The sequence below is a fragment of the Vigna radiata genome, unplaced genomic scaffold (genome assembly GCF_000741045.1).
Source record: "Vigna radiata var. radiata cultivar VC1973A unplaced genomic scaffold, Vradiata_ver6 scaffold_269, whole genome shotgun sequence".
Classification (NCBI taxonomy): Eukaryota; Viridiplantae; Streptophyta; class Magnoliopsida; order Fabales; family Fabaceae; genus Vigna; species Vigna radiata.
In genome coordinates, this window is record NW_014543977.1 from 358,877 (window position 1) to 370,635 (window position 11,759).

An 11,759-nucleotide genomic window follows, 5' to 3' on the forward strand; every position below is an offset into this window, starting at 1 on the left:
GAGAGTGAGAAAACCGAAATGGACAAGGAAAAGAAGAGAGAGGAGTGCATTTAAGTTTTTACCACTTTTTGGCAAACAAAAAAATATGCTTCTTGTCATCCTAGGAAGAGGTATATGTTGAGTAGCCACCTGGATTTGAAGATTTTGAATACACTGATGATGTTTACAAACTCAAAAAAGCCCTATACGGATTAAAGCAAGCACCAAGGTCATGGTATGAAAGGCTAAGTGAATTTCTTATAAGGAAAGGATACTCAAGAGGAAAAGTTGATTCCACTCTTTTCATAAAAATCTCAAATAGTGATAAACTGTATGTACAGATTTGTGTTGATGACATTATTTTTGGTTCAACTAACCCTATGCTGTGCAAAGAGTTCTCAAGGGTCATGCAGGAAGAATTTGAAATGTCTATTTAACATACTTCCTTGGACTACAAGTGAAGCAAACCACAGACGACATATTCATTCATCAATCTATATACTGCAATGATCTGCTGAAAAGATTCAAGATGGTGGATTGCAAAGATGCTGCTACTCCAATGGCAATTAATTGTTACTTGGATCTAGATGAAGTTGGGAAAAGTGTCGATCAAAGAATGTACCGAGGTATGATCGGATAACTACTTTATCTTATTGCTAGTAGGCCTGACATCATGCATAATGTTTGTCTATGTGCTAGATTTCAATCTTCCCCTAAAGAATCACATCTCACTGCTGTTAAAAGAATTTTAAAATACCTCAAGGGTACAAAAAATTTGGGACTGTGGTATCCAAATCGTTCAAATCTCTTTCTAAATGGATACAGTGATTCTGATTTTGGAGGTTGCAAGCTAGATAGAAAAAGCACTAGTGGCACATGTCACTTACTTGGATCATCATTGATCTCTTGGCATTCAAAGAAACAAGCATGTGTGGCTTTATCTACCACAGAAGCTGAGTACATAACTGTTGGAAGTTGGTGTGCACAATCTCTTTGGATAAAGAGTCAATTAGAGGACTATGGCATTAAGATAAAGAACATTCCTCTGAAATGTGATAGCAATAGCGCTATAAATTTAACCAAGAATCTGATCTTACACTAAAAAACTAAGCACATTTGAATAAGACATCATTTTATTAGAGATCATATAAATAAGGGTGAAATCAAAATAGAGTATGTTGATACATTACATCAATGGGCTGATATCTTTACAAAACCATTGAACAAAGAAAGATTTTTTACAATTCGAAATGAACTTGGAATTCTTAATGATAATAATGTAAAATGATTGATTCAACTGAGTTATGGATGAAGTCAATTGTGCTATAATTGTCATGCATCTTTTGTTGAGATTGTTGACAACACAAACTCTATATCGAACTGGTTTTTGATTATGACAACACACTACTTAATAATAGTACATATGTTCCAGTGCTACATGTTCTATTGATGTGCTATACTGTTTTGAACAATATCATTATTGAACATGTTTTTTATTTTGCATGGATGTTCCTATGATTGACTATGTGTTCTATGTTTGGAACATGCTTGTATTGAAATGTGTGTTAAAATGATTTTGATTACTTTTACACATTTCTGAAGAAAAGCTCACAAGTACTTTTATGAACTTATATTTGTTGTGACAAAGGTCCAGTTCAGTCGACTACTTTGGTAATGGAGTCGACTAAGCTAAAATCTTTGTACAGATTTTGTGCATGTATACTTGATGAGATTTTGAGATGAAAAGAATTTCAAAGTGTTTTTCCATGAGTCAGTCGATAGTGTGATTCACTTATTCGACTGTATTACTGTTATATTTGGAATTCTGTTTTGCCTACTTCCTTCAACGGCTATATTTTCAAAAGTTAGTTAGGATTAACTACCTCGATCAACTGTCATAAATGTGGATTGATTTTGTTGACTGAGGAGCATGTGTGTTGACTGTCTGTTAAATCTGATTTAATACAGTCGACTGTATTAGTAGGCTATTCGACTGAGACTGACAGGAAAACTATAAATAGAAACAGAACACGATTTGTTTTGAGACTTTTGTGATCTAACATTTTCATTGTCCTGTTTCAGAGAAAACTCTCAGTTTCAGAAGCTCCAAGAATTCTCCAAGAAGATGGTGGTGATATTTCTTGAGAGAGATTTAGATTAGGAGTCATTTGCGCTTACTGTTTGATCAACATCTGCACAAAGAAGGTGCTTCTGGTTTGATCTTGAAGGCTTGGCATCCTGTGAAGACTGCTACATTTGACTGAAGGCTTGGCAACCTCTGAAGTGTGCTATGATAGGCTTGGCAGCCTGTGAAGCGTGCTGTGATAGGCTTGGCATCCTTTGAAGAGTGCTGGTGACACGTTGAGGATTGTTCAACGTGGGTGCAGATTATAGGAGAGGGGATTCTTGCTGCAATTCTGGTTCTTGTGTGCAGCTATATTTGGTTTTGGGTTAGAGAGGAGATTTATATTTTTGCGTTGTGCTTCTATAAATTCCTTGCTGTAAAAACCGCAACCATTATAGTGCATTTGCTTCCAAGGTTGGAAGGACACTGGATGTAGGCATTGTTGGCCGAACCATTATAAAAATCAGTGTTTGATTTTCTCTGTCCCTGCACTCTTTAAATTCAGTCGACTATACCTGTTTAGCAATCAACTACGTTTTTCCGCTGCATTACATTTTTCAATAACTTGCATTTCAAGGAAAGATCAAAAGCTTTGAATTTTCATACCAAGATTGTGAAAAGATTTTAAATTTGAACTAACACCAATTCACCCCCCCCCCTCTTGGTGTAAAACAAAGCCAACCTGTTTCCTAACATCTTTATACATTGACTTCTGTTATGATTTGTTTTTATTCTTGCATAACAATTATACTTTATCTGGAAAAGGCTTTTTGAAAGGTTTTGCAAGAAGAACATTGCTTTGGACATATACATTTGAAATTCAACATTTGGAAAAGCAATGCATTCGACTGATGAGTTAAAGCATTCAATTGCATCTAAACTGGGTTAAAAAATTCCAATTTTGGAATTATCTTCTATCCTTACTGACTGCTTTAATCATTAGTATTCTGATATTATCTCTGTTCTTTACATGTTTTTATATCTATGTTGAGATAATATTGTGAGATTGTTGATATTTGTGTCATTACATATATATGTGGTTAAATTGTGTACCAATGATACAAATTTGTGCTTAAACTGGAAATTGATTTGTGATATTCTGTATTGTGCATAATTGATTTGTGCTTAAACTGTTTTTGAAATTAATGCATAATTACAGGAGGAGTATCAGTTCTTTACACAATGTTTCATCACACACCTACATTTCAGGGGGATTTTACATCTTTTGTTGTGATGAACTTGTGATTATGAGAGCATCCTTATTATTTTGAAACTTAATATCTGTTTGATGCTTCTTAGCCACTTTCATTCACACGGTTATTGCTTCATTTCTTCTAGGTTTTCATGTATCAAGACTTTCTCTTGGAGGTTGCCATGGGGTTTTCGGTTTTGGCTATACGAATGAACAAAGTTGCAGATTTTATTCTTCTCTTGCTTTAATCTTAGTTGTCTTAACTCATTGGTGGTGAAAATCCATTCATTCCTTCTTCTATTTGCTTGTTTTTGATGTTTGAAGCTTGAGCTTTTAAGCTTGTCTTTGCTTTTCTATGGTGGTTGTTGGGTTTGAGTGACTTTATATTTTCGTTTCCTCTTCCATTGCTGCTGTTATTCACGGTTTTCTTTGCATTTTGGTTGGTTGGTTGAGGACAATGGAGTTATATGTGAGTTTTGGGTTGAAGAGAGCTTAAGGTGTTGTGTGGGTGTTGTGGGTTTGGCTCTTTCCTTTCATATTTCGGTTTTAATGTTTGAAACTAGTTTGGAACCAGAGTTTGATGTTGTTATTGGGGCTGGACAATGCTTGAGTTGAATGGTATAATGTTATTTTCGTTTTTTGCACAAGAGCTTGAAGAAATGGAAGATTGGGTTGAGTTGAAGTAGTAGTAGTGTGGGTTTATTGTCTTGAATGGAGTTGAACTTTGAAATGGGGTTTCTTGGGTGTGTGTTTTCGGTGTGAGGAAGAAGAAAGAGCTGGAAGAGTGTGTTAGAGAGTGAGAAAACCGAAATGGACAAGGAAAAGAAGAGAGAGGAGTGCATTTAAGTTTTTACCACTTTTTGGCAAACAAAAAAATATGCTTCTTGTCATCCTAGGAAGAGGTATATGTTGAGTAGCCACCTGGATTTGAAGATTTTGAATACACTGATGATGTTTACAAACTCAAAAAAGCCCTATACGGATTAAAGCAAGCACCAAGGTCATGGTATGAAAGGCTAAGTGAATTTCTTATAAGGAAAGGATACTCAAGAGGAAAAGTTGATTCCACTCTTTTCATAAAAATCTCAAATAGTGATAAACTGTATGTACAGATTTGTGTTGATGACATTATTTTTGGTTCAACTAACCCTATGCTGTGCAAAGAGTTCTCAAGGGTCATGCAGGAAGAATTTGAAATGTCTATTTAACATACTTCCTTGGACTACAAGTGAAGCAAACCACAGACGACATATTCATTCATCAATCTATATACTGCAATGATCTGCTGAAAAGATTCAAGATGGTGGATTGCAAAGATGCTGCTACTCCAATGGCAATTAATTGTTACTTGGATCTAGATGAAGTTGGGAAAAGTGTCGATCAAAGAATGTACCGAGGTATGATCGGATAACTACTTTATCTTATTGCTAGTAGGCCTGACATCATGCATAATGTTTGTCTATGTGCTAGATTTCAATCTTCCCCTAAAGAATCACATCTCACTGCTGTTAAAAGAATTTTAAAATACCTCAAGGGTACAAAAAATTTGGGACTGTGGTATCCAAATCGTTCAAATCTCTTTCTAAATGGATACAGTGATTCTGATTTTGGAGGTTGCAAGCTAGATAGAAAAAGCACTAGTGGCACATGTCACTTACTTGGATCATCATTGATCTCTTGGCATTCAAAGAAACAAGCATGTGTGGCTTTATCTACCACAGAAGCTGAGTACATAACTGTTGGAAGTTGGTGTGCACAATCTCTTTGGATAAAGAGTCAATTAGAGGACTATGGCATTAAGATAAAGAACATTCCTCTGAAATGTGATAGCAATAGCGCTATAAATTTAACCAAGAATCTGATCTTACACTAAAAAACTAAGCACATTTGAATAAGACATCATTTTATTAGAGATCATATAAATAAGGGTGAAATCAAAATAGAGTATGTTGATACATTACATCAATGGGCTGATATCTTTACAAAACCATTGAACAAAGAAAGATTTTTTACAATTCGAAATGAACTTGGAATTCTTAATGATAATAATGTAAAATGATTGATTCAACTGAGTTATGGATGAAGTCAATTGTGCTATAATTGTCATGCATCTTTTGTTGAGATTGTTGACAACACAAACTCTATATCGAACTGGTTTTTGATTATGACAACACACTACTTAATAATAGTACATATGTTCCAGTGCTACATGTTCTATTGATGTGCTATACTGTTTTGAACAATATCATTATTGAACATGTTTTTTATTTTGCATGGATGTTCCTATGATTGACTATGTGTTCTATGTTTGGAACATGCTTGTATTGAAATGTGTGTTAAAATGATTTTGATTACTTTTACACATTTCTGAAGAAAAGCTCACAAGTACTTTTATGAACTTATATTTGTTGTGACAAAGGTCCAGTTCAGTCGACTACTTTGGTAATGGAGTCGACTAAGCTAAAATCTTTGTACAGATNGCTAGGGAGAGAGGCTAGAGGAAACTCTCAAGCTCTCTCTCGGTGGGTGACCTTCAACAAGAAGAATGTTCTGGACAAAATCAACAGAATTCAATTCTTCATTCAAATCAAAGGTGTCCACAATTTTGGAGAAGAGTGGGATTTATAGTAGCACCCAAGCTCTCTCACGTGAATACAAGCAATGCTGATGATCAACAACGTGGAATGGATCAACTGCCACGTGTTGGAGGTGTGGGAAGCGTGCAACAAGGCCTGGGTTGCCAGCTATAGGCGTCACATGTAAGGTGATGTTTCAGTCGTTGGGCCTAAACCCTCTTCCGCTGGGCGCCAGATTTCCTTCTTCTTCAACCAAGTTGTTGGGTAGTGATTCAAGTGGGCTTCCTAGAGTACCTTGCTAGTCAATTGTATAATGCACCCTAGTGGAGATTTGTTTCTCCACTCTTGAAGTTTCCTTGCTTCTTGATTCATCAAGCTTCTTTGGCTAGATCCATGACTTCCTAGCTTTATTAAACCCTACAAAACACATACAGCTATATTAAAGAAAATCCTTCTAAGACTTAGAGAAAGAAAGTCAAGAAAAAGTCTTTCTTCACTTCCCTTTCTTAGCCTTAGCTTTAGTTGATACTCCTTTGAATGGAATGCCCTCAATGGGTTTCCATCAAACAATGTTTGATATTTAAATGTTGTCTAATTTTTTTAGTAGTTTTAATTTAATTTCCATGGTAGCTTAATTTAATTCAGTCGGTCATTAGCCAAATTGCAAAGTTCCCCTGAGGTTTCTGAACTGTGACTGTGTGACAACTCTGATCTGGTTAATATCAATTCTGAATTTGCACCTGCAATTGGGTATACGCTTAGTTGCCCAGTTGGTGTTACATCTTCGCTTAGTTGATGGAACTGTATGGCGTAAATCAGAGTTGATATTAACACTGCGTTCGCTTAGTCCGCAGTTATGAAGACAGATTTAATCGTCGCTTAGTCGGTTAACTCTGTTGGATTAGAGGTCTGAGTAGCAACTGTATTTTGATAATCAGTGATGGGAAACATTGTGATTAGGTTAATGACTGACTGTTTTCATTTTGTGTCGATTCCATATTTTTTTACAGTACTGTTTGCATTTTTGTCATTAAATTTCTATATTTGCCGTAATTAAATTTTGTTTTCATTTGTGTTTCCACAAAACAATTTCAAACACCCCCCTTCGTGTTTGACTTAATTTCTGAACCGCAAATTGGTCCTTGAGAGATGACCTAGGAGTCACTCCTTAGTCTATACTGCATTCGTAATTGCAATTTAAATTTGTGTGGGCTGCGACACCCATCATCTATATTAAACTGGTTTTTGATGATGACAACACACTGCCTAATAATAGTACATTATTTCCAGTCTTACATGTTCAGCTGATATACTATACTATTTTGAACAATGATTTTGTTGAACATGTTTTGTTGATTTGCTTGTATGTTCCCTTGATTGATTATGTGGTACATGTTTGGAACATGCTTGTATTGAAATGTGTGATAAAATTATTTTGATTACTTATGCACATTTCTGAAGAAAAGCTCAAAAGCACTTTTTTGAACTTATANTTGTTGTGACAAAGATCTGGTTCAGTCGAATACACTGGTAATGGATTCGACTAAGCTAAAATCTTAGTATAGATTTTGTGAACATGTGCTTGATGAGATTTTGAGTTGAAAAGAATTTCAAAGTGTTTTTCAAGTGTCAGTCGACATGGTGGAACACCTATTCGACTGTGTTGCTGTTATTTTTGGAATTTTGTTATGCCTATTTGCTCCAATGGCTATAATTTCAAAAGTTAGTTAGGATTGACTGACTGGGTCAACTGTAATGAATGTGCATTAAATTGGTTGATTGAGGAGCCTCTCTGTTGACTGTATGTTATAACTGTTTTAATACAGTCGACTAGATTAGTAGGTTATTCGACTGAGAATGACAGGAAAACTATAAATAGAACAGAACACGACCTGTTCTGTATGACTTTGTGATCTAACATTTTAATTGTCCTGTTTTAGAGTTATATCTCAGTTTTGGAAACTCCAAGAATTCTCCGAGAAGACGGTGGTGATCTTTCTTGAGAGAGATTCAGATTGAGGAGTCAATTGCGCATACTGTTTGATCAACATCTGCACAAAGAAGGTTGATGGGTGTCACACCCCATGTAAATTTAATGAGCATAAAGAATGCAGTATAGACTAGGAAGTGACTCCTAGGTCGTCTCTCAAGAACCAAATGTTGTTCGAGGCTTAGGTCAAACACGAAGTGGGGGGGGGGTTGTGAAAAGTTTTGTGAATGCGGATGAATTTAATTAAAACATGGATGCAAAAAGAAATGTGAAAATAGAAATGCAAAACGGAATCAAATACAGAATAGAAACGGTTGGTCAGTAACTCAATCAGTATGCTTCCAATCACAGATTAACGACAAGTACACATTACTCTAATCCAAATCCAACACGAATCACCCAACTAAGCGAAGGCTAATTCGGTCTTCAAAATTGCAAACTAAGTGAATGCAATGCACCAACCTAATTAGTCATTCACTATACAGTCTAATCAACTAAGCGAAGATTAAACACCGATTCGGCAACTAAGCGTATACCCAATCGCAAGCACACAACAAATTAAATATTGAGCTAAATCAGAGTAGTAGTATGACAATCAAAGTGCATAATGTCTCATGAATAAACTACTCTAGCCTCTAATCCAGCATAGCTAACCGACTAAGCGAAGGTCAATCAAGCTATCATAATCGCGAACTAAGCGAATGCAATACACCTATTCCGTCCTATGTGTTCTATACAGATCGATCAACTAAGCGAAGATGCAATCACCAATTGGGCAACTAAGCGTATACCCATTGCAAGAACATAGTCAGATTTCATAGACTGTGAGGCAGAGCAATATAAACACAAGAACAGTCCAAGTAATCTCAAGGAAACAAAGTAATATCTCTAATGACCAACCCGACTAACCTAAGCTAACATCACAGCTAAATTATCACTACCAAAAACAGAGAAGAGTGTGCAGACAAACTTATAGGGCTGGCTAGCTGTGTTCCTTACGTTGGTGGTGAGGCCAAAACCCCAAACATAGACTGCTGCAGTGGTCTCAAAGCTGTCCTCGATAAGAGNAAGAAGTGCATCTGCATCCTCATCAAAGATCGTGATGACCCCAATCTTGGCATCAAAATCAATGCCACTCTCACCATTCAACTACCCTCTGCTTGCAACGCACCTGCTAATATATCTCACTNTGTAGGTACCTACTCATATCATTTCACTCTTTTTTCTCAATAATTTCATTTTCATTTTCATTCCATTTTCATATATAATATCATACTTTTCAGATCTTTTGCATTTAGCACCTAACTCTCCTGATGCCAAGGTGTTTGAGGGATTGCAAAAATCCGCCAAATCAAACAGTTCCACCCCAGTTTCCAGTGGTGATTATTATTACATTACTCTCACTTTACTACTAGTTCAGAAAGCTTCTCAAGCACACTCACCTCTCCTCGTTCTCATCTTTTCTTATTCTTCATTAATTTTCGTCCAAGGATGAAAACAATACCTCTATACGTGTGGGGAAAAGAACGAAATAATGCAATTGTATGACAAAAGAGGACAAAACCCGTGAAGAAATGACAGAAGCTACGGCTAACCTGATATTAGCTGTATTATCCCTCCACACCCCTGTGGCGGACGCGTACAGCCACGAACCACCACCCCTGCNGCGCACAAGCCTCACGCNCACAGCCACGAACCACCACCCCACCTGCAACACGCACAACGAACCTCAATGAGACCAGACAGAATGGACAGACACACAATGCCACCGGAAAGACAGAAGTAGAACAATGGAACCACAAACCAATGGAAGCTCCACAGAGAACGCCTTAGGGTTAGGGCTTTGGGCAGAGGAGAACGAGAATTTCTGAAATTTGGGCAAAACAAGATTAGGTTTTGGAGCAAAGGGGAAGGGTTTTGGAGGAGCAAAGGGGATGGAATAAACCTGAAAGGGGACGAGAGTTCTGATGTCGTGGAGGGGACGAGAGCAAAGGGGTATTTTGGCTCGAAGAGTGGAGGGAAACTGAAGTCGTGGGTTAAATGAGTGAGGAACTTACCGACGGTCCTTTGGCCCTCGGTAATGCCCTCGGTAAAATGTATTTACCGAGGGGCTGGAGGCCCTCGGTAATATCTCGTAGCTAATTCCTCATTTTACTGTAGTGGAAGAAAAATATTTCCTCTGTGAATAGAGAAAGCGATGAAGAGCTTGGATCATCCAATTCAGAGTTTAAAATTAGAGTAAATGTTAGATTCAAAAGAACATCTAAAAAGATAAACAAGTTCAACAATTCTCTGGTGACTCTACATAAAAAGATGGACCCTATATTCAAACACTACATTGATATTTCATCACCATCTGAAGAATCTGAGATAAGAGTTGTAGATGATATTAGTGAAGAAAACACAATTGAAGAATCATCTGAATTAGAATAGTGTCCTGCTTATCTAAGTTGTGTGTTTAAGTCCTAGGCTAGGTCCTTCATTTTGTAAATGGCTTAGAAAGCCATCTTTTGTTGCTTTCAATGTTTTGTTTTTATTTCCTTGTTGTCCATCATCCAATGTAATATCTTTTATATCAAGGAAATGAAATTAGCAGTTTGAATCAATCCATTTACTTAAACTGTTTGAATGAATTCTGATAAATTGTTTAATTGATTCGACTATGTTCTGATTGAAGTCAACTATGCTTGAACTGTCATGCATCTTTACACATTGACTCCTATTTTGATATGATTTCATTCTTACTTAACCACTATACTTGATCTGGAAAAGGTTGTTGAAAGGTTTTGCAGGAAGGACATTACTTTGAAGATCTACATCTGGAATTCAACAGTTGCAAAGCAATGCATTCGATTGATGATTTAATGCATTCAACTGCGTCTAAATGGGTTAACAATTCCAATTCTAGAATTTGATTTTATCCTTACTGTTTGCTTAAATCATTAATATTATGTTATTATCTATGATCTTTACAAGTTTAATATCCAAACTAAGATAATATTGTGAGATTGTTGATATTTGTATCATTGCATATACATGTGATTTAATTGTTTGACTATGGTACAAATCTGAGCTTAAACTGTTTCTTAATTTGTGATATTCTGCATTGTGCACTCAAACTGTTTTTGAAACTTATGCATAATGACAAGGGGAGTATCACTGTTTTACACATTGTTTCATCAAACATCTATATTTCAGGGGGATTTTGAGAGCATCATTGTATTTCATACATTGCATATCTTTTTGATGCATCTCTGTTGTTTTTCAAAACTGCATAAATATCTAAAGCATTCCTTTTTTGTTAATGCACAAAGGGGGAGAGATATTCATGAGTGTATGAGAGCAAGTCTATATGGGGAGAATTGTTGCATCATACTTTATCTGCTTGATATTTTTTCTATATATGCAGAGTAACTGAACTGTGTTAATGTTTCTGATATGTATATATATGTTTTTACTCTGTCTTTTATGGAACTGTACAAACATGGTTGAGTTATTAATCATGGTTGTGCATCATCAAAAAAGGGGGAGATTGTTGAGATTGTTGACAAAACGAACTCTATATCAAACTGGTTTTTTATGATGACAACTCAGTTGTTAATAACAGTTCATATGTTCCAGTGTTACATGTTCTTATTTTATAATGTTTGTCATATCTGTTGAGCATGTTTTGTTGAATTACATTGTATGTTCCTATGTTTGATTGAGTGTTATATTTGTGGAACATGCTTGTATTGAAATGTGAGATAAAATGTTTCTGATTATTACACATTTCTGGAAGAAAAGATCACAAGCACCTTTTGAACTTATATATGTTGTGACAAAGTTCTAGTCCATTCGAATACACTCTTAATGGATTCGACTATGCTAAAATATTTGTACAAATTTTGTGAACCA

At 36.0% G+C, this 11,759-nt stretch overlaps 1 protein-coding gene across 1 annotated transcript; it reads left to right on the forward strand.

The window, feature by feature from the left end:
* Window positions 1–8,807: 8,807 nt before the first annotated feature.
* LOC106755052 (protein YLS3-like) lies at window positions 8,808–9,374 on the forward strand (the record flags this gene model as incomplete). The annotated part of the gene is made up of 2 exons (XM_014637149.2): window positions 8,808–9,057; window positions 9,146–9,374. Coding segments are annotated over 2 exons (462 nt in total), but the record flags the coding sequence as incomplete, so codon positions are not given.
* Between the last annotated feature and the right edge of the window lie 2,385 nt (window positions 9,375–11,759).